This window comes from Pavona decussata, unplaced genomic scaffold (assembly GCF_977016875.1).
Source record: "Pavona decussata unplaced genomic scaffold, jaPavDecu1.1 SCAFFOLD_215, whole genome shotgun sequence".
NCBI lineage: Eukaryota > Metazoa > Cnidaria > Anthozoa > Scleractinia > Agariciidae > Pavona > Pavona decussata.
In genome coordinates, this window is record NW_028145620.1 from 156,275 (window position 1) to 180,404 (window position 24,130).

The 24,130-nt window shown below is 37.7% G+C and overlaps 2 protein-coding genes across 2 annotated transcripts in view; both read right to left on the reverse strand.

Annotated features, from left to right (window-relative positions):
• The window catches only part of LOC146459837 (uncharacterized), a 111,118-nt gene that overhangs the window by 33,815 nt on the left and 53,173 nt on the right, over positions 1–24,130 (reverse strand). The gene's annotated exons all lie outside the window — the stretch shown is intronic.
• LOC146459841 (uncharacterized) lies at positions 14,634–22,439 on the reverse strand. Its single transcript, XM_085088742.1, has 7 exons — positions 22,295–22,439; positions 20,673–20,857; positions 18,648–19,604; positions 17,990–18,204; positions 17,253–17,293; positions 16,383–16,479; positions 14,634–15,880 (listed from the first exon to the last, which is right to left on the reverse strand). The coding sequence occupies exons 1-7, from the start codon at positions 22,437–22,439 to the stop codon at positions 15,412–15,414; spliced, it is 2,109 nt and encodes a 702-aa protein (XP_084944868.1). The 3' UTR covers positions 14,634–15,411.

Genomic DNA, 24,130 nt, shown 5'->3' on the forward strand with positions numbered 1-24,130 from the left:
TTTGAGTTTTAGCTCTTTAAAGTGTCCCCTTTAAGTAAAAAAATAATTAATTCGACAAAACCACGCTAAAAATTCGACAATTCACTTTATTTCAAAATTCTTGGTATAGTTTGATTGCCAGCTCTATAAGCTTTAATTTGATATAGGGGTTGAGGTATTTACAGTCTAAACCGGACGCGCTACATTGCTTCGTCGCGAGACACTTCTAAAGGTATACGGCGGTAAGGTAATCTGGCACGCGGGAAAGGAACAACTTTCAAATTTAGCGGGCCGCACAGTGAAATACAGCCCGCAAAATTGACCGATCACACTGCGCTTTATACTAACTGAAAGATACAGACAAGAAAGGTTGTCGCAGGCAACATTATGATGAAACTAAAATTGACAAATTTCGATCCTACTCTACACAGAGGAATAATTATTATTAAGATGAAATGTCTACTGGCTGGATTCTACGTTTAATCCTTTTGTTTATATGAATAAATTACGTATACGTTGGACAAACGTTTAACCTCTCTTTGAAAGTGAGGACTTGTGCATAGTCTTTTACACCGAAATTATTAAGGCCACATCCGAACGAATCTATCTTCGTCATTTTTCATGAGAAAGTTTCCATAATGATTTTAAAACCTAAAAAATTTTATCTGGCCAGGTCTTTTTGCTCCAAGAGTATGTTTTAATTTTTTCGAGTCCCTGTCTATACGTGCATAATTTTAAAAGCTAAAACGACCGTCTGATCCTGCCGCTAGAGGAAATCTAGATCTTATCACTGCGACCTTGTCTTCAGGACATTCTTGTGGTTCTTTCCGTACCTTTCGTGTAGTTTCGTTATTACAAAGAGAGATTTCTGAGAGAAAAACCTCGCTGTAACCTAAATTCAGTGTAAATACTTTTTTTTTTGGTGGCGGTAACAGGTGCTTTTCCCAGAAGAAAATAAAAAAAAAATTGACACGTTTTCGTGACAACATCTGACCACCCTCAAACGGAAATCTTCGCAAATTTGAGTAAAATCTGTTTTACTCAAGAAATTTTACGTTTCAGTGGAGAAAAGACGACAGTTTTTACAAGAAAACTAGCTTTATGTCGGTTCGACTGGGTCTCGGCCACCACATGAAGACACCGCCGGACAACTGTAGACTTATTCAGTGAAGGCAATGAAGCACTCAATTCTCATTTGCACTTATCTCCGAGGGTAATCTGTAAGGGGGAGTTTTATACCAAGCAGCCCGTTTCATCTCCATCTATTTTGGAAAATAGGTCGAAGAAAACCAACATTCGATCACTCACTGATGAAGAAGTCAATCTCACATTGAAACGTCAGGGACATCGACAAAACCTTGACTTTCCACTGAAAGCATGTGCAATAAGCGATTTTAACGATGACGTTATTTTGACTACAACTACCAGAATTCTCTTCGCTTTTCCTTTCTTATATAAAATTTGTTAAAAAAAAAAAAAAATAAAAAAAAAAATAATAATAATAATAAAAATAATAATAATAATAATAATAATAATAATAATAATAATAATAATAATAATAATAATAATAATAATAATAATAATAATAATAATAATAAATAAATAAATGAAGGATTGTGGTATAGTTGTCGTAAGTGACACCATCGTGAAAATGGCCTGTTTATCAATTGACAATGCGATCGACAGACTGCCTGCGCGCCTCTGCTCATTGACGCGTGGTAATTTGAAACTAGATTTCGTCTCGGGGAATATTCACCAATATTTTCTTCGCCTTTGGTGTGTATTTGTTAACTAGTCGCGAATACCGACGAATTGTGGTGAATAAGTTGCGAATAGTGACGAATAGCAACGATTAGTAATCAATAGTGTCGGTTTAGGTTGCTCGTTCTGGTTAAAATATATCAGAAATAATAAAACTCACGTGACAGAACGTCCTACACCACTTGACAAAGATTCCGAGACGGAATTGAAAACTCGGATCTAAATATAAATTTTCGATCCTAAAAAGGAAACTTTTTGTTTGAAATACAATATGATAGGATTAAGAAACAACTTTTTCTCTAACAATAAAACTACGTTTTGCAATTATTTTTGTGGTGCTTTATAAATAACTATGTATACTCTATGGCGCATGAATGATCTTTTCGATTGCATCAATCATTTTTTTTTCTTTGCGCATCTTAATTTTCGTCTTTAGGCAAGCATATTTTTTTTTTCTTTTGGATAGAATTTTGTTTTGGCAAATTTTATTTCCCATGACCTGCCATTGAATAACCCCATAGGGGGTTACGCACCTATATGCCAAGACATTTTGGTGGAAGACTAAGCGAGTATTTCGCCACAAGGTGCAGTTTATTTTAAAATAATTTATTCCTTTGACATCTTCACTTCAATTGATCGTTCATCAGCGAACGGTTGTTTTACTTGCTCGGTTCAGGAAGAGAATAGCCTTTATCAGAAAACAAACAATGCCAGATATATCTCTCGATCAAGACATCTGGCAGAAGCCAGTTAAAAGAAGTAGTGGAAACGTTCTTTGGCAATTTTTAGTAAACTTTGTATCTGAAGGTAGCTGAAAGCAAGGAAAAATAGACTAAAATCAAACACTCCCGTATCTGCCTGTGAAACAAACTATTCAATGTGTGGAACCCAATTTTCCCCAATGATAGTGAAATATCGTGCCATAAATGTGAAGAGCAGCAAAAGACCCCGAACTTAAATTTTCAAGTTACAGCCTGGCAAAATAATATATTTTCTCCTAGTTTTTCGACCAGAAAAGTAGAATATTTGATCTTATAAATACAAAAGGGATCAGCTGTCAATGAGTAAAGAGAAATGAATGCAAACTGGTCTTTCTCTGTTTTTAAAAACGATATCTGCCTTTAAACACTTCCTTTCGCTATAAATGTTACTAAAATCAAACCAAAACAAGGTGAACTAAAAAACGTGTAAATAAAAATAAATTTTAAACGGTTAATATGGCGGCTGTATAGCGACTAAAGAGTAAGCTTTGAACGGCTCAACCGCGGAAACGGAAAAGCAATTAAGTCTCTTTTTTGCCTCCTGTAGTTCCTGCTTCTTCAGTGACTTTAACCGTAATAAAGGCGGTAATAAAAGGAAATGAACACAAATACTCTTTGTAGTATTTTTTTTTTTCAACGATAAGTGAAAACAGTCACAAAATCGCGATATACAGGGGAGTGTGCATGTAACAAATTTCAAACTAGCAGACACAAAAGGTGCCAAACAAAGCAATTTGCCTTCTGCGAAAGCAAGACACAGGAAGGCAAGCGAGCCCGCGCTACCAGTTACTGAGCAGACTCTTGTGCGTTCTACTGTATTAAAGGCAGTACTTTTTCAAGTTATTGATCAGCTAACTTACCGTAGAAGAAAAGCTTCTCAAAAATTCTTCACTAACGGTGATGACACGAAACCTGACAAATAAACGATACACTATGAGTGACGCGCTAACAAGAGTGAGCTGGCGGTAAATAACAAGGATGGTGGGAGCTTATTAAAATAATAACGGTGATGTTAAAATGAGTATGACGGTAAAACGATGGCTTCTATGAATATGAATTAAAACGGTAACGTCGTTCTACGTGAAAATGTTTCATTCACTTGAGTTTGTTGTTGTTGTTTTTTTCTATTTCAGTTTCCATCAGTTTACATGTTTGATGTCTGGGAAAATGTGTTTTTTGTTTTTGAGTTGTGAGAAAAGTAAAGGACAGACAATGAGTAAAGAGAAATGAATGCAAACTGGTCTTTCTCTGTTTTTAAAAACGATATCTGCCTTTAAACACTTCCTTTCGCTATAAATGTTACTAAAATCAAACCAAAACAAGATGAACTAAAAAACATGCAAATAAAAATAAATTTTAAACGGTTAATATGGCGGCTGTATAGCGACTAAAGAGTAAGCTTTGAACGGCTTAACCGCGGAAACGGAAAACAATTAAGTCTCTTTTTTGCCTCCTGTAGTTCCTGCTTCTTCAGTGACTTTAACCGTAATAAAGGCGGTAATAAAAGGAAATGAACACAAATACTCTTTGTAGTATTTTTTTTTTTCAACGATCAGTGAAAACAGTCACAAAATCGCGATATACAGGGGAGTGTGCATGTAACAAATTTCAAACTAGCAGACACAAAAGGTGCCAAACAAAGCAATTTGCCTTCTGCGAAAGCAAGACACAGGAAGGCAAGCGAGCCCGCGCTACCAGTTACTGAGCAGACTCTTGTGCGTTCTACTGTATTAAAGGCAGTACTTTTTTCAAGTTATTGATCAGCTAACTTACCGTAGAAGAAAAGCTTTTCAAAAATTCTTCACTAACGGTGATGAGACGAAACCTGACAAATAAACGATACACTATGAGTGACGCGCTAACAAGAGTGAGCTGGCGGTAAATAACAAGGATGGTGGGAGCTTATTAAAATAATAACGGTGATATTAAAATGAGTATGACGGTAAAACGTTTATATCGGATGGCTTCTATGAATATGAATTAAAACGGTAACGTCGTTCTACGTGAAAATGTTTCATTCACTTGAGTTTGTTGTTGTCGTTTTTTTCTATTTCAGTTTCCATCAGTTTACATGTTTGATGTCTGGGAAAATGTGTTTTTTGTTTTTGAGTTGTGAGAAAAGTAAAGGACAGAAGTCAGCAGCTTGAAGTCTGCAGTCTAAATAATGAATCAGACTTGGACATACAAGCGTACGCATTTTTTATTTCATTGTTTTTCTTATTTATTTAATTACAGTATATATTCTTTTTAAGAACACGATCTTCTGAATTCCTGGACGATACATAACCTTAGAATTAGTTAAAATTTTTGTAGCAAGTGCACAGTCTCGTTGACGAACATTAGTACATCTTTTATATTTCTTAAGCTAATAAAAGCCTAACATTTAGCTCGCTTCGACTAATTGTACCGCAGGCAATGGTGATACGAAACTAAAATTGACAAATTTCGATCCTAATGTAAACAGAGCAATGCCTATTTTTTAGATGAAATGTCTACTGGCTGGATTCTACTTTTAATAGTTTTGCTTGTATGAATAAATTACATAAATAAAAGAAAGACGCAGTTATTTATGCAAATTCTGAGGGCGAGTTACAAAAAAAAAAACCGAAGAAAAATTCGGGCTTGAACGGGATTAGAACTAATTACATACAACGGGTAACGCGTTTCAGTCACAAAATTCCACCACCAGTAAACAATGGTGTGCATACGTATGACTTGTTTTTCTCCGCTAAAAAGCCGTGCGGAGCTCCTAAACAGGAATCGACTCGCGTTTGTAACTGCTTCACCTGTCAAACAGACTCTCTCTTTTCAAGGCCTTTAAAGTCGTCAATTTGTCACTTTATACATGTTTTGAGGGTCCATTTACCTTTCTGGTTGCTAAGTTACACCGTTGCTATACAAATACAAATTGACTTCCGCTTTCTAGGAAAAGTTTGAATTTCTATTCGCCTTTTTGCTGATCTACTCACACCTTATTAGTTGATACTCTTAATTTAATTTATTTTTTAGCGAAAATCATTGATTTGGTGTGGATGTGTCTTATAAATTTCAAGCTGAAGGAAGAAAGAGGACTAGAAAACAACAAAATCGGGTAACATGTATGAAGCAGCGACAAGCATTTTGTGAAATGTTCGTCCCGTTCTCAAGTAAATTCAAGGTGAAAACGTTGCCTTGGTGTTCCAAGCCAATTCTAGCCCGAGGCAGCGTTTACACGAACGCCGTTTCAAATCGTCACGGTTTCATACCCTTGAAACCGTATCGAAAACGATACAGTTTCAAAGTGTTTACGCAGTGCCAATCACACCGTTTGCAAGCGCTTACGTTATGCTAATCTCGTTCCCAGGCACTCATTATTGAGGAAGGGGATCTGGGTTCGATTATTACGCCGCCATTTTGTTTTTCTCAACATGGCGAAAAATAGATTACAGTTCACATGGACTGACGACGAAGTACAACTCCTGTTGAAAGTTTAAAAGGAACTATCGAGTACAAAGTCAGTAAAACGGCCAAGGTTCACCATTTTCAATCTTTGCGCCTAAGTGAAATTTCGCGCCAAGATAGTAACCGTATTCAAATCGATGCGGTTTCGCCGTTTACACGACAGATGAAACCGTATCGTTTTGAAAACGCTCCACTTTTGTTAGCATTTTCAAATCGACCCGGTTTCGGTAACGGTCTCGGCCGGCGTCGTGTAAACGGAAGGAGCAACCGCATCGAAAGCGATGCCGTTACAAATAAAACCGCGTTCGTGTAAACGCTGCCTGAGTATCAGGCTTTTCGGGGCGCTTGGCATTCAAGTTGCTAAATATACAAGCTGTAGTCAAGCTACAGCCTTTTTACCAAGGGAAACGCAACTTGTTAGCAGTTTACCTGGGGAAATATGACCGATGTATGATCGATTTTTCCCCAGGTAATTTACCTCGGGGATGGTTTATCGTCTGGAGCTATACTGAAATAGCGTACTGATCACTGCCTCTCGAGTAAAAATAATTTACATAATCCGACAAAACGACATAAAGCGCATTTATATTTTACCGGTCAACTCGCCAAAAGACCTAAATAAAAATGTGACTTTGCTTATTAAAAAAATTTCCGGTGGTAAAGTACATTTTAAGTCGCCCTGGGCCCGGTTGTTCGAAAACAAATAAATTATTATAAGTAAATTATTATAAACCGATTAACGCTAATCCCCGATTAAAAATTAATTGAGGTTTTCATCTCGCTCATTAAAAATTTTTTTGAAAGCTTATTTTAGGCTAGTGGTAAGGAAAAATCTAAGTCAAAACTGGGGAACAAAAATCCTTTTGAAGAGTCTTTATTGATTCGTAATTAAACTCAAAGCTAAGTTCACGTTAACCCAGGATTAGCTTAATCGGACTCTGAACAACTGGACCCAGGTTAATTTGCCACAGAACAAAGCCGTCAACCGCACTAAAGCGATAGCGTATGTATTCTGTTACAAATGATCCAATCGGGAGGAACTGTTCATTCGGTAAAGGCGCGCATTAAACTCTTTTAAAACGCCGATTAATTGTGATCAGATTATCTGCAAACAAAAGTTCGGTGACATGTCTTCGCTCTGTACTTTATATAAAGCTGTATAAAGGATTTTCCCCAGTTTACATATACAGCATATTATCAATGAAGACCGTTGAAGTTATCCAGGGGCGTCGTGCGAAACGACTTCCACGCCACAGTTCTCGGTCGGCATTGTACTGAACCCGACGAACGGGCATGAAGATCCGATCTCTTGGTATGCTTCTTTTAATTACATACAGTTTTATCTAAATCCAAAGTATAGTAACTTACAAGACTTCAAACCCAGTTCGCAGTTGGGAGTAGCCATCTCCAACGATGTTAGATAGAAGGTCTTGTTTCATCCAATCAGCGTAAACGTCCGAAATCCGGACGTTCAACACAAGCCGGTGAATGCTTTTGTGTCAGGCCTTCCTTCTCTTTCTGTCTCCTTCCCCCTCCCCTTAGGAAGGCCTGATACTCAGGTTAAGCAAATTCCAGTTCAACTCTCAAAATATGCTAGACTGACGATGTAGAGTTTCTTTGCCTCCAAACTCCAGGGACAAACGTTATTGTTTTTTTTCTTTTTTGAAAAGTAGCTGATTTTCAACCGCTTTTGTAGCTATATATTTTCTCGTGTTTGTGTAGCTAGCTAGCTAATTTCTACAGAATTCCGATTACCTAATTTTCAAATTTCTGAAAAATGCCGAACTCCCTTGTAAGAAAATAAATAAAACAAACCTGTAATGATAAACTACAGCAGACTGAACTTTGTTCGGAAAGAAATGAAATAGAAAGAGCCTCTTGGTTAATACGCACAACGTCAAGTTTGACTCGCAAGTTTAGAACGTCAAAATTTGTACGGTTCCCTCATAAATGTGCGTTTACTCGCGATCTTCCAACAACCCTGTAATTAGTTGCTAATGGTAAAGCATAAAAAAGGTCAATACAAAGTAAATGAGAAAGCTGTTTTTCACTAGATTAATAGAAAAGTACGTCAGATAGAAAAACGAACAAATGTCGACAGAAACCGGAAAATCGAGAAACGCGGAGGAAAGCTTCTTGAGTAAAACAAACGGGTTTTGTCACAAGCAAGGGTTGTTTAGAATAAAATATCATACCGAATTTTGGCGCTTAGGAAAACAGATATGAACACTTTAGTTTGCCATAAAAACTACTACTTAGCTAGAGGACAAGAGGGATTTGAAAAAGAACACTTTTTGGGGGAAAAAGTAAGAAAGTGGATTTAACAAGTTAAGGCTATATGTTTTGAAAAGGATAAGAAGGAAATAGACCATTCCGAGTTACTTTGAACCTCACTATGAAAGCGAGGCTAAGTGCAAAGGTTTTGTTATGAAAATTAGTTTTCATTCATATGCAAACAAAACTAATTTTCATATGAAAATTTTTGCAGTTGGCCTCACTTTCAAAGTGAGGTTCACAGCAACTCAGAAATGGCCTATTCACATATCTTAGAGTCGGTTTTTACGAAGAGCTTTTCAGGAAACTTTATTTGTTGTGTTATATCTAGTAATTAAACAAGTGAACGTTGGAAAAATAAACGTAATTGCAAAGTTGTCTGATATTCATCAGATCAAGCTGGAAAATTTAGTCAGTGGCTACGAGGCGTTGTAATCATAGAAGAATGCCGGTGGAAAGTCCCTAATTATATAAGTCCGTGTCCTCGGTAGGTAGTAGTAGTAGTTGTGGTAGTAGTAGTAGTAGTAGTAGCAGCAGCAGCAGCAGCAGCAGCAGCAGCAGCAGCAGCAGCAGCACCAGCAGTAGTAGTAGTAGTAGTAGTAGTAGTAGTAGTAGTAGTAGTAGTAGTAGAGTGAAGAAATTGAATTACAAATCGGAAAGGTTTTTCGAGAAGTTTCTCCAGTGAAAAATAACATACTGCTCTTGCAACTCAAGTAGAAAACGACCCGCGCAATAGATACAATTCTAATGTTCCGGAAGCCGATCTGGCCATTTAACATCCGGTGTATTTTTGGCGCTGCCATCTTCTATCAGACGAGAACCTGTTTTTCTTGAAATGTAAACCCCCCTTTTTTGCGACAAGGCAAAAAATCAATCAATAATGATAACAATAATAGTAATAATAATAATATTAATAATAATATTAATAATAATAATATTAATAATTATATTAATAATAGTAATTAAATTAAAACATTTTCTTATTTTTTGTTAATTTTCGTCCATATTCAAAACACATGTTCACGTGTTATTTGTTTTGTTTTTCGAAAATCCTAACGAAACAGTATGATACAAGAAATTCCTGAAAGATGACAAACTACCATACGTTATTCTAACGAATATTGACCAAATTGGGTTTTGACCCTGAACTTTCTTTGATAAATGATGATTTCACGCTCAGTGCTATTGAAACTGAAGAAGACTTGTTAATGATAACGCTACCTGTTTCATAGTGGAGTCTATTTGTAGACAGTTATCCACATGTGATTTACTTAACCTCTATAAAGTTTGAACTATCAGCCACTTGCGTGACTTTGTTTTTTTTTTATGGACGTGTGTGCCCTTTATTTGACAACCTGCAAACGGTTCCCATTGCATAAATTAAGCCAGCTATGAAAAAACCGCGAGATGTCTTCTGTGTGACGGTTATTAAGCGGGAAGTGAATGTGCAAAGTCTTTCCTTTACATCAAAGCATAGTAACGGGAAAAAATTCCACAGAAAAACAAAAACAAAACAAAAAGCAAAATCTCATTGCGTGATCGCCCCAGTAACGAAATCTGGAATTCCTTCAATTACCATATAGTGAACTTGCGCGAAAGTAGTTCTGTATAATTCTAGGTTCGCTATAGTGAACATGAAAAAAGTACAATTGGTTTTTGTCCATAAAGACAGTGAATACCTCAGTAGTCATCCTCATATCGTTGTTGGCAATTCTTGCAACAGTAACCAGTTTGAAAAGAATATTTTGTTAGATTTGTTTATTTGGAGAGATAAAAAAGACGGAGGGAGCCACTGCTTTGTTTTTTGGTTATTAAAGCAGTAATTCAGTTGAAAATGTAATTATGAGTTTGCAACTGAATTTTTCGCACTTGAGCAAAACCACATTTCCAGAAAAAAGAATTATTCCGGTGGACTTCTCTAAAGGCTTTGTACTCTAGCCTGATTAAAATTCCAACGGCTCTTTTAAGAAATTAAAATTTTCTTCGGGGAATAGTTTCAAACTTTTGTTGAAACGTTTGTCCCAAGCTCCCACAGTACTTATTATTAAATACCCCATTTTGGGTGCATTTTTTCCGTTGTTTAAATTGTTCGCGGACTATTTTTTTGTTTTTTACTGTGACTATCGACGTGATTTCGCAACCTTGCTTAAATTAACAATCTCCATTGGCAAACTTGTCTAACATTGCAATCAAATTGAATACTGGCCAAAAAAGCGTACAAGTATTTACAAGTGTCTGTGTCTCATTAAATGGGATACTCTTCGATCATAATTATTTCCTTTGCCTGTTCAAGTTCAGGTCAAAGAGAAGACATTGTGAGATTTTTCGCTGAGAAGAGCTCAGTGACAACACAGGTCACCAAAAAAATAATATAAGAGTTTGAATGGCGTTCAAATTTAATCGAAAATTAACAGCGGCATTCCTTCGAAAACCTACAAAGATTAAAATTAAGTCTGGAAAAGCCCACCTTGTGTGTTTTGCTTTATTTACATAGCTTCCCAGAGCTTCGAAAAGCCGTCTGGAGCGGTTTATTTTAGAACTCTGAACAGCCATGAAAACACAGCAAAGCACACTATGTAAGCTTTTTCAGATTTAATTGTAATTTATTTTTGTAGGTTTTTTGAGAATTATAGTAAAGCAAGAGTACAACTAAACGAAAACAATCCCGATGCTTGTTTAACATTTTAAGTAAGGAGTAACTTTCTGGTTTTCAATCATTAAATCTGAAAATATGATTAGCAACTTATTTCGGAACTGATAATTGTACCTTTAAATCGTGTGAAATGTTATTTGCAGACAATTCAAATAAAACTTAGTTTTAATAAATTAGTTTAAAATACTTCTTACCCGTACTTGAAGGAGCGAAAATAAGCTCCACGCTGCAATCAATCCATAGCAATAATTAGTCTGATTGAAAAAAGCAACTCCTTATCACTTGACGCTTGGCGGCTGGATTCTTGAAAATCCAGCTGCAACGTGTCTTTAATGTTCGCGGGTTGTAAGCTGTTGTACTGTACAATGGCCACTTTAAAGTCATACTGTTGATGTATGAGCACCATTGGTGTCGTGATCAGCTTACAGTAATACGATCTCGGATGCAAATATTTCACCACCGGGAACGAAATTGACACGTTTTTTCTGTATTCTTCCGATTAAGCAACAGGTGGTCCAACAGTATCACTGAATTAATGACATTCACGGTGGAACTGCGAACTGTACTTGGACATATCAACTTCTACCCGACCGAAGGAAACACAAAATTGCGGTCGGAGTCTGATGCAATGCAATGTTTGTTCCCAGTCCTTTTTTGCTAGCTAGTTTCCAGTGTTCCTTGAGTGTAATCTATGCACATGCTATTTCTTATAATGACCGTAATTACAAACGGTTAATCACACGGTTATCGGTTAAAAGCCGAGACCTGGCTAGGAAGAGGAGAGGCAACCATCAAACTCAGTTGAAACTATAGTCTCCATTAGATTTCTTGGAAAGGGTCTCCATCGTTACACTGCCCGGTTCCGCAAGATTTAACAGCAGGATGCTATTGTTTCGCACCCTACAGCGTAACCCGTTTAAGAGTGTTAATGAATCTCTAGAGACAAAATAGATGTTTAAAGGGTGAAACCCACACGGTTTACACGCAGTCTGCTTAACCAAGTAAGAAGTAAAGAAGTTCATAAACTCAGTCTTCGGAAAGAATACAGAATATTAATAAGATAGATTTTCATCGAGGACTTGTTACTTCACTGAGTAACGGACGATCGCAATAATTGTTGTATTTCCTTTTTCTCAGTTTGACTATTGTAGAACTTTTACTGAAAAAGTTGGGCACAAGAATTAAATCCTCATATTTCCGATGAGTTGAGTGCTCTGTGGGGAACCTTATACAAGTCCAAAATAACTATTACATTGTTTTTGAACGTGAACGAGGGATCAGATGAGTTCATCCCTGGCTGAATAAATTCCAGGATATGTCATATTGTTCACGCAGGACGATAAAGTGAATGAATCAGAAAAATCCTCAGTAATTGCTCTTGGTACGTGGAGGTCGTTAAATAATTCGAGACGGATATATAAACAGAATGATTTGAGTCCGACAATCTCCACGGTCAAATGAAATAAATAAATAAATAAATAAATAAATAAAATAGAACAGTCCGCTAAAGATTTCTTGTTTTTTTTTTACTTTGAGAGCTCTAAGATTATAAGTTTTTCGTCAGTCCTTGAGGTTACTTAATCATCATATAATTTACTAAAAATGTTTCAAGACTTCTTTAAAGTGAAGTAAGTTTATGTGGAGACTGATCAGCGTCTTTGTTTTCTGTTTGAATGTGTGGCATCCGAATAACCAATTCACCTGGTGGTTCCTGAAAGCTCTTCAATTAAAACATTAACTTATCTTTAACGGAGTTTTCTTACTTTTCGCGTCATTTTGACGAGTAGGCAAACAGGCTTGAAATAACAGTGTTGGTATGGGAATCCGATGTCAAATAATTTTCATTAAACATCGCTTCTAAAAAAAATCGTGAATTGGAAACGTTTGGCACAAGGAAAAGGATTTTAAGAAAAAAATTGGAAAGATTTGCCAGAAAGCGACCAGTCGTGTTTTGAACTTTCCATACATTTGTCTGTACAGCGAATCAGCTGTAAACTGCTACTAAAAATAAATCACGGAAAAAAAAAATACAGGGAAATGTATGGAATGTTCAAAACATGATTAAAACAAAACGAGATAGCTCTTTCGCCGTCACGGTGACCTGTTTTTTCTATTGCATTTTGAAATACTTAACAATCACAGGAAGTTTGAGAATAGTTTTGCAATTTTCTTTTTGTAACTGATGCTTTAATTAAAACAATTCTTTATACATACAATACGATGCATTTATACATTGTAATTAATACTTACCTCCAAAATAGAAGGGGAGTTTGTATTGTGATGACTTTTTTCTCCCGTTTCTCTGCCCGAGACTCCTAACTTTTTCTTTTTAGCCTAGCTGCCTTGACCTGACGCCTCCTTGTCAACAATGGATTACCAGTCCACTCTAAGGTAAATTGCTGAAAATTATTCCTCAATAAACTGGTTATATTTTTAGTTAGCAATCACAAATCACCATAGCAATACCTAGAAAGATATCTAGACGTGCGTTGACCTATTACCGTGTAGGGCACCAATGACAATATCAAAGAGAAAAAATAAATAGACAGACACTATCTCATTTTCTTTGGGCTAGAAGGGTGACAACATCAACTTTTAGGGCGGTTCCCAAAGTGCAGGGTTATCAGGAATCACATTGTGCGGGGCAAAACATCAAAATCGTAGATGCGCAAACTGGTTTTGGGTAAAACGACTGTCGAAGTCGTCGTGTTGAAGAGCTTCCATTGCGTTGTTCCCTTTGTTTTGACTTCAATATTCTCGAGCTCTGGAAGTTGTTCATATTTGAATTGTACTCGTCCAAGCATCTCTGGATACTTCTCGAGAACGATGGAAAGCGTGTCTGATTCGTTTTCTATTTTGTCTTTTTGATGGACATTTATGTAAAAATTGTTCACCAATTTGTCCAGCTCACTGCAAAAGGCATGTTTGTGACTCGTCTCATTTCTCCAAGTTCTCCAAGAAGCTTCAAAAACTAAATGTAAGTGGTTTCTTACTACGCCTTTCAATAAGGGATAAAGTATGTTATAAGATCTCGCCTTGTACATCAATCCGCGGTAACTACAATGTTGTCACCTGCTATGCATCCAGGATTGTTATGCACTGTTGGCGCAAAAACTCAATCAGGATACTGAGTGGTCAGAAAATGACCAACATAGTGGTTGTTTAGGCGAGTTAGGAGCCAAGCACTCTTTCCTCGCAATTTACCGTACGGCTGTTGAAGAGCAAGATCTCGATGAAAAGAGTAAGATCATCTAAGTGCCTTCCCTCAAGTGAAACCAGTAGTTTTTGAGGTTTTTGCAAAGTTTGTCCATTTCGGAATTGTCTCTGCATAGTGTCTGGTTGGCAGAATATCCCTACGTGGAATTTGTTTTCTTTATTTTGTAGGAATTTTGATATACCATTTACCGTTCACATATGACACATCAATGACAAGAATCTGAGATTTTCCTATCGATTGAACTAGTCTCACATTTCTCTTGAACGTTGCAATTTTCCGAGTTACGTTTTGTAAGGAAGAGAAGAGTAGAGAAGGGTTGAACATAGTTACGAATTCAGCATCATAAGGTAAACTTTCCACTTAACATGCAACGTTAACATTTAGTAACAATGGATTCATTCTGCTTTTAGATTCTGTCATCACATTCTTTTTCCTACTGCAAAGCTAATTCTAAATTCGTCAGACAAAAATAAAAAACAGCAAAAATATTTTGTCTTCATAATTCGCGGGATGAAAGAACTTGCACCAGGTCAGTGATCGTTTTAAACTGCTTTATTTTAATGCCTCAGCTATAAACTATTTTAGCAATGACATGGTGAATAACGTTACAGCTAGAAACTGGACCTTCATTAATGAAATTTAATCAAGCTCCCTACAACTTTACCTTTAAAAAAAACATGCCTTTCAAAAAATGGTACGTATTACAAATTATAAATAGCCAATGGATCCTTCACTGGTCTACGAGTATGATGGTGAAGATCCTTTCGTATGCAAATGTAATGATTAATATAGATACTAAACCTGACATTTTCTGTACGGTGATCTATATAAATAGTTTTTCTGTTCATTATTTTGACTTGCGTCTTACAAAATTATATTAGAATTAAATTAACAATTCATCATTTATCAAGATGCACTGTCCAAACGGAGGTGTACAAAAGGTAAAATCTTCAACACATGAGGCATTGTTCCAATAATTCCCTTCCAACAAAGTTCCCCGCCCTTACGCGTATGAACAGAATATCTGCAAGAACCTCTCACCTATTTCTTTCCCTAGATGTTGATTTTATTGGAAGAAGAAGGAGATTTACGTGGTGCAGAAGGTTTCCCTGTCTTGAAGTTCAGCTAATTTGGTAATAACCAGTTCCAAAGCTAACGTTCTGTTTACTACATAATTAACTTAGCTGGATAGACCTGGCCAAAGGTGTGCTACTACGATTCAAAAGCATTTGACAATGAGCTACTACAATTTGACTACAAATCATCTACACCTGTAATCAGCATATCAAATGGAAATGACTTTCTTTTCGCTGATACTGAACTAACTACAAATGTGTATCCACTTCCAAGATGATGCTGCTCCTAGGTAGTTCCCCAGTTTTGCTGACGTTAGCCAGTTCTGCGGTGCTGCTGGTGCTGGGTAGGTCTCTGGTGTTGCTGGCGTTAGCCAGTTCTGTGGTGTTGCTGATGCTGGTCATTTCTATGGAGTCGCTGATGCTGGCCAGTTCTCCGGCCTTGTTTGTGCTAGCCAGTTCTCTGGCCTTGTTGGTGCTAGCCAGTTCTCCAGCCTTGGTGGTGCTAGCAAGTTGTCCGGTAATGGTTGTGCTACCCGGTTCTGCTGTTTTACTGGTGCTAGCAGCTACCTCACCGTAACATGTCTCAGACTCGTCTGTTTTGCTGGGTTCAAAATATGGCGTGTCTGTTGTCATCATTTCTTCCATTATAGATATCAGCTGTGTGAAAGTCGGACGTTCATCTGGATCGTCTTTCCAACAGTCCATCATCAACTGGTAACTGGTAAGGTCAAATATAGCAAATTAGACAACAAAGGATTTTTTTTATCCATGTTAACGTTGAGTCTGTCAGGTGGGGACGGTAAGGAGGGAGTTCACTTTGATTTGCACTTTACTAAGCTAAGAATGGCTCTCTCCTCCGTGGTCTCAAACGATCCAGGCCATTATTCAAAGGGCTAATACCGGGGTACCACCGGATGTAGCTTTCCTAGCATCCTCAACCAAAACCCCTTCACTGCCAAATAAAATTTTTCCCACCAAAAGAATGCTGTGCTTATTACGTAACAATACGTTTCGAGATTACTACGACATAATTCAGCTTCACCGAAGAGGTTTCGTCCCGCCTAAAGGTAAACTTTCCTTGATTATCTGCTTTTTTTTTAGGAAGGAAATAAACTTTGGACATTTTTAAAAAATATTCGCTTTTTACTTAAGCAGTTCGTTGAATATCCTGGCTGAATAATTTTAATAAGGTAAGGTCAAACCAGTGCTTAGTTACTCACATTTCGTAACCACACGTTTTGGGCTTCTCCATGCGATATCCTGTCTTGAGAATATTGTACAAATGTCTGTTGCTTATATCAGGATACGGGATGCCTCCTAAAGGGGTCAGGTCAGAGAAAAATTGTTAGAGATTAGAAATACACACTTAATTTATTTGAAAACTGCACAGCTTTTAAATTGTTCTCAAATTGTAAGGTTCATTTTCAATACGGATACCGACCATTGCGACAAATATCCTTATGACATGCATGTTGGGGACAAAACAAAAATAAATGTTATCACAATATAAGTATCAAAAACTGCATCTCAGCTTAACCCTATCTATCTTTTCTTTTCTTTCTTTTCTGTTTTTTTTTTTTTTGTCCTTTGGGACCGGGAAGAAGGCGGATTCTGCCCCCCTTCATTTCTTCCTTACTATTACAGATATTACCATGAGGCTGGCAGGATCGATAGTACGTCAAAATATGTTTCTTTTAAGGTCCACAAAGGAAAGCGATGACGCAAAATGACGCAAGAATTAGGTAATGATTGGCATGTGGCAGCCATCTTGGATTTTTTGGATTTCCCCAAAACTTCAGGAAATCGCCGAAATTAAAGAACACTAAGATGGCCTGTAGTTATTCATGTTCAAAGTCGACGCAGTCTTGAAGTTCAAGACAAAAAAAACCTGGACTGTTTGCAATCTTTGTGCTTTGTTAAGGCTACCGAGTTCATGGCGAGGAACTAGAACGTTAATGTTAAAAATGGGTTCTTCTATGGCTTTTCAAGAAAACATCGTTACAAGCCCAGAAAAGTAGAGATTTTGATTTTCGATTTTTTTCCCCTTATACTATTTTGATAGAAATTAGGTAAATAAGTTATGTTCTTACCCATGGTGGCCACTTCCCACAGCACTACACCAAAAGACCATCTAAAACAGAATTATATGGTATTTAAAAAAAATTGTTGTGTTTGGGTAAAAAGGAAAGTTCATTTCTATTTGAAAATTTAAAGTGCTATTGTGATTAAAATTATACCTTTCCTTTTATCTTCAGCATTGGAAAGAAGAGAGGAGAATACAACCCATGCCAAATTTTAAATTGTAATTCCAACTGAGATCTCGATTGTTTCTAGCGTACTTTTCACATTCGGGTTGCCACCATTACTCAATTGAAAAATGTCCGCGAACCACACGGAGAGTTAGGCCGGCGTCATGTTATTCCCTCCCATTGTCTTCAAAACTACCACTCGCGTTGGAACTGAAATCAGAGCCATGTTCACTAGAAGCAGGGGAAGAACTTGAGTATTTCGACCGCTTTTTCTCGCTTATCCATTTCGCCAAGATGACAAGATGACGTCACGAGAGGCCTAGGTAAGTCGCTGCAAAACATTTGTCGGCTCAAGTAGTTGCTGTTTGAGTAATGGCGCTCTTCAATTAACCAAACCTTTACGTTACCTTTACCTAACCACCCCATTACTCTGGATTCCATTTATTATTGCCGTTTCTTTGCAATTTCTCACAGCCGGGCAAAATGTTGCTGCTGACCCAAAGGCAGCAGCACTGACTTAGTGATACGATATCATAGTTTGAGTAGTATGTATATAAGGAAAAAGATTACATACTTACACGTCACTCTTTAAAGTGTATATGCCGCTCTTAAGAGCCTCGGGTGCCGTCCATTTGATGGGCAGCTTTTTCGTGTTTTTCACCTCGTATATATCACCATCACTTGTGTGGCGTAGCAAACCGAAATCTGCAACCTTCACCTTTCTGTCCTCACCAACGAGAATGTTACGGGCTGCTAAGTCACGATGAATGAATCCTTTGCTGGCCAAATATTCCTGCCGAAAAGATGAAATGGATTTCAAATTAAAATTAAAGTTATAGATTTTTCTGTCGAGACAAATCTCGAAAGTATAGCCTCAGCATTTTTTTCTATAGAGAAGCTTATGATTACAGCTGTAACAAACCAAACTGAAAAAAAGAAAACAAGTAAATCATTCGTTCTTCGCTGGTGTTCATTCTTAAACGTCAGTTTGGCTGGTGTGCATCCCCAATAATTTGATTAATTCACGAGTTCAAGTGTGAGTTGAGTGGGAGTTAGGTAGAGTTGATTTCAAGCAATTTTATATTCTAGCATGATCGGATATTGAAGTCAAAGTGGAGGGATGGAGGGCTGTATGGAATGAAGGACTGGAGAACTGAAGAGAGTGAACAAAATCTTCGTTTACTTTCATGTAAATGTTTACAGTCTGTAGTTTTCACCACTGGGTTGTGTACTTACCATTCCCTGCCCTATCTGCCACGAAAAACATAGAAGATCTTCAGCAGAAATAACTTCATCATCATCATCATCATCATCATCATCATCATCTCCTCGGTGCTCATCTTCAAGCTGGATGGCGATCTTAAATTCTTCGGTGCTTTCCTTTTTCGCGGTAATTAAGCCTTTGTCCAGTGTCTCTTTCTTTCGTGTTTTCTTGCTCTCTGGTTTAGCAGAAAGTTCTCTTCTTTTCGTAACGGGGCCAAAGTGGATGGAAGGCACTGCCAAAGTCGACATGACTGGTTGCTTCTTGTCTTCTTTTTCTAGTTCAAAACTTGTGGTGCCTGGTTGACATAGGATGGTCGGAGATTGAATGCTTACATCAAAGCTGTCGTTGATGTTAGTGTTCTCTGTTTGCTCGCTTAGTTTGTCCGCTGTTAACAGTTGCAACTCCTCCCCTTGCTTTCTGTTTTCATCGGCATCCTTAAGGTCGCTCCTGATAATGATGCTTACTTCTGTGTTCTTGCCTGACTCCCCAAGGCTGCTGGAGGGATGAGAGATAAATTCAGGTTCTTTGGCTACGTTCAAAGCAGAGTATTTCGGACCTTGGTGTCCATGGACACTCGGTTCCTCGTCTTCCATGATGGCGCACTGGGGTTCGAGGTCAAGGAATGGAGTATCATTAGGGCTGGTTATTAGTCCCTTATCATTTTTGTCTTCTCCATTTCGTTGTTTTGGCTTGTATCCACTCTTTCCTTGAGCATCTTGACTTTCTGCTGAGGTGAGGTCCACTTTATCATCACCTCCTTCAGCTCCTTCTCCTTCCTCTATATTTTCTTCTCTATCGTCCAACCTTCCTTCCTTGTCGATTACCTGAGGCTGTACTTTTGCGCTTCCTTGATCAGTTATCTCGCCGTTAGTGGAAGGAAAGGTTAACTCTCCAAAGATGCCCACGTCAATCGAATTCTTTAATTTCAGCTGCAAATTGAATAGAAAAAGTAACATTATACTTGCGGGGTCAATTAACGGGTTAGTGTCTTCCTGGAGATAAACGTGATTTAAGGATTTTAAGATTTCCGAAACTTCAGGAAAACACCGAAATTAAGCAAAAAGTAACCAAAACCAATAAAGGAATTGACACTAGTACGAGCTAAAAAAAAACCCGAAAGCAACAGTAAGAAAAGTAATTTTTCTTCACTGTGAAAAGAGATTGACCATGTTCTGAAAAAACTACCTGTCAAAAATCGCTTATCATAGTAACATCAAAGCCTATGAATACTAACCAACCGTATCAAATTCTTACCAGATAAATTTTCTAAAAAGTCCTAAAGTTTCATGCCGTTTGCGCAAATTTAAAAAACGTTTTTTTATGTTCAAAGTTGCCGCAGGCAGAATACGCCCCCTCCCAGGTCTAGATTGGGCTTAAAGGAAGAAAAATTACTTGTCTTACCAACGTTTATGGTTTAGCTCATATTAGTGTTCCTTTTATTATTGGTTATGACTATCTTTTGTTCAATTTTTACACTGTACACAACGTTTGTGAAAGTTAAACGAAAAGTAATAAAAACCAGTAGAAGAACATTGAAATGAGTTAAAAACATAAAACCATGTGTAATGAAACTAGTTTTTCTACATTTACAACGGAAATAGTTGAAATTCCCGAAAATGTGAATGGTTGGTTACCATGGTGACATCAAATTCAACCAAAAAATCAATTTTCCCATATATAGGGAATCACTTAGGTTTCTTCATAAGCAAGGATATTTGCTAGCTTGTTGGAATTTGTCTCCAATGTTGATTAGTTTGTTTCTTGTCGCAGTCGAATGAAAAACGTAGACAGTGGCGACAACAGATCCCTTGATTTTCGCTATGTATGATGGAATAAAACCTTCAAGCTCAACGAGTACAGAAAAAAATATCAGGACCTTAAAAATCTTTAATTTAACTTTAAGGCCCTTCGCAGATTGGGATGAAGTTAAAAAAAGTAAGAAATTAAATCTAAGTAACCCAATATTTCTTAAGTAAGAAATTAAACTAGATTCTGACCTGGTGCCTCTTGTTTCTAAGCCATTGAAGAAGATCCCCATGTGGAACATACTCCAAGATAAGCATGATGGGTTCTGTCCTAACCCAGCAGCCGAGCATGCTCAGAATATTTCTGTGAGAACCTATTTCCTTCATAAGTTCTATTTCCTGAAGTAACTGTAGTCTGCCTTCTGCGCCGGCCCTTTCTGAAACATCAATCAATCACTCAGTCACCCAATCAGTTATTCAGTCATTCAGTTATCCAGTCAGTCAGTCAGTCATTCAGTCAGTCAGTCAGTCAGTCAGTCAGTCAGTTGGTCAGTCAGTCAGTCAGTCAATCAGTCAATCAGTCAGTCAGTCAGCAAGCCAGCCAGTCGATCAACAAGTAAGTAAATAGGCTGCACCAAAAAGGAAACAGGGAGTATCTATAAAAAGACATCAATGTAGAATCCCGGTTGATTTGTGAGTCAACCAGTCCATAACCGATAATCCAGTAAACGGAAGATCTTTTTAACCGAAGGACTTCCAGCACCTCTGTAACTTTTCTTTGTTGTCGCTCTTAAAGTGTCAAATTAAATCACTGCTCTACGTTCATGTCAAGTCAAGTAGGAATCTCGTAGCGGGAGATGATGACGCTGCATGGTGTGAGGATTACGGCACGATTTACCAACAGTTCCCAAGACGTCGGGGAACCACCAAAATTCCATCAAAAAGACCATCTAGAGCAACAAATACACTATCATAACCTTAAAATAAAGCAAATACCGTGAAACAGCAAAATTGCAGTTCAAGATATCGCTGCCATGGTAGCAACGAATTTCACACCAAGTTGTCTCCAAATAAATTTCAAAAAAAATTCCTAAGTTTGGAGGCGTTTGATTACATACCACCTCCAACCCACCAATCAATGGTTTCACTAAATCAAGTCGCGAAGTGTATATGTCATGTTTACCTGTTGATGAAATAAACGATCGATCAAAGCAACGGAAGATCAAATCCGGAGGTCCTGGGTTCGATTTCGGCCGAGGTCAAAGTTTATTTTTCTTTACTTCGAGCCGTCCCCCATTTTCTAACTAGGGCTAACGCTCAGTAGGATTTTGATAGTTTTACTTTGCACTGTACCTGAGACATTACAGAGGTAATTCTCTAATTTATTGTACTGTTGAGGTACTTATTCCAAACGGCACAACGAACGTTTGCTGTTAAAAATATAATTTGGGAGGGTCAGTGGATCTCCTTCGGCATCATTCTAATACATTTGTATAAAACAGAAATCGAGTATTGTAAAGTATTTATCAGGGACCTAATTTGCTTTACGCATATTTCTTTACTTTGTCCTTATTTACTCTAAAGACCTAAAAGGCATAAGAATCTAAGAAAATGGAAGAGAAATGTTCGGTTTTATTTCAAAATAAGTCTGCCAATTTTCTGAAACTCTGGATAAAGACGGATTGGACGGAAATGGATTACAATTTGTTCAAATGCGTCTTGAACCGACATTGTTAAAAAGTGGATATATTTTTTTCTCTGTTTGAGAACATATTTTGTTACATTTCTTTTTTGTTTCTAGCTTTGATATTAACACAGTTTTCGACTCATGGCGTAAAAATCTCAGTAGCGTTGCACATAAAGGAATTTCTCACCAAGTAAAACTTTTATGGCAACCACTCGTCCTTCACTGATGTCCACTCGTTCCTCTCTGGGCTCGGAAAATACTTCTTTCTTAGGTAATTCCCTCATGACTCCTTTGTGAACCTTACCATAAGCACCTCGACCAAGTTCCTCCATGATGGTTACTCGCTTAGGCGTGACTTCTCGTAGCAGCAAAGGAACGATGTTGGACTTCTTTCTTAAAAGACTGACGTCATTTAAAAATAAATCGAAATATATATATATAAATTTGTATTTAATCTTAGAATTTATTTTGCTTTGGCTATTTGATTAAAGTCCTCTTGTTTGGATTCTTGTGCAGCGCTGGGGAGGATGAAGGAATTTTTTTTATGTGGGAGGGAGGAGGGGGGGGGGGGGGGGTCCAAACTTTGATTCAGAAACACTGTTGAAACTTTATTGAGGCAAATTGCTTATCACCCACACCTCCGAGTCCCCCCCCCCCCCCCCCCCTCCTCCCCCCACTAGCGGTGACACGTTATAATCAACCCTTAACGGCGTACATGAAATGTAAATACAAAATACTGATGGTAGACTGATCCTAACGGCAATTGATCCGGCACCGCTCATCGGTTTGTCGCAGTGGAATTGGAGATTTTATTGTACATGAATTCTACTCGTAAAGGATACAGCCTTGGAACATGCTGTTTTTGTGCTTGGTATCAAAGGTTGTGCAGATGTCGTCATTAGGGAGCTTAAGCCAGCGACACACATACGCCGATAGCCGCGATCGGCGAAAATCGCCGTTATCTGGCATGTCAAATATCGGCGATTAAATTCGCCGGCATTCGCCAAGTGTGCTCGTTCCCGTGATTTTCTACATTATTGCTGCGAGCCAACCCATCAAGTTGGGCAATTTTATCACATATGTTTTGAAAACTGCCACATTGCCATAATCGGCGAATAAAATCGCCAGGTGTGTCCGCATCAATCGCTGCCGATCAAATTTGCCGCGATCGACGCATAAAATCGCCAGGTGTGTCGCTGGCTTTAAGCAACGACGATGGTAACGGCAATGAAAACGTCTATCTTTATTTCATTTGTGCTACTTCGCGATTATTTCAATCGCTCAATTTTTATAAAAATGGCGAGCTATCCAGGAACTAAATTGGTAGGAGTGGCGTACAAGTTAAGAATAAAAATGAAAAATTCACCGCCGTGCGTTCATGTTCGCCACAAAACCTTAAATGTGGTAATTTCACGTTGCTGTTTTACAGAGGACGACAGAGAAATGTACCAAAATGTAAAACGCACGGGCAGAGCGATTGTTTTTGTTTTGCGGCGTTGTCGTTGCCGTCGCCATAATCGTTGCTGAACCTCCCTAATATCAGAAAGCAGAGAAGAGTACATGTTTCAAGATTTTTATTAAAACTAAGTTCTTATTCAAGCCAAAATCTGCCTCTGTTTTCTTTTCGCTATCAACATGCTGCTAAAATACTAATTATTATTCGGCCTCATATGCTTTAAGATTTGAAGGAAAAAAATACTTAAAATATATTTTTTGTAAGAATGTCTACTGCCTTATATAACGTGGAATTCAATGCAAATTTTATGAATTAAGAGTCATTGTCTGAGAAAACCAGGCAGAGGTGAAAGATGGGGGTTGGCCGATTTCCTTCAAACTTTCACCATTTAATGTCTGTGCGAAATGATAATGAATGATGCTATTTAGCAATTCTCTTGTCGTTGCGTTTCGTAGTTTCACCACCCCCCCCTGGTTTTGACCCTTACTGACCCTGATGTCACGCAAAATATATACAAATTTGAAGCTCAATAAAATATATTTCGCGTCATTTCTGGGGACTCATATC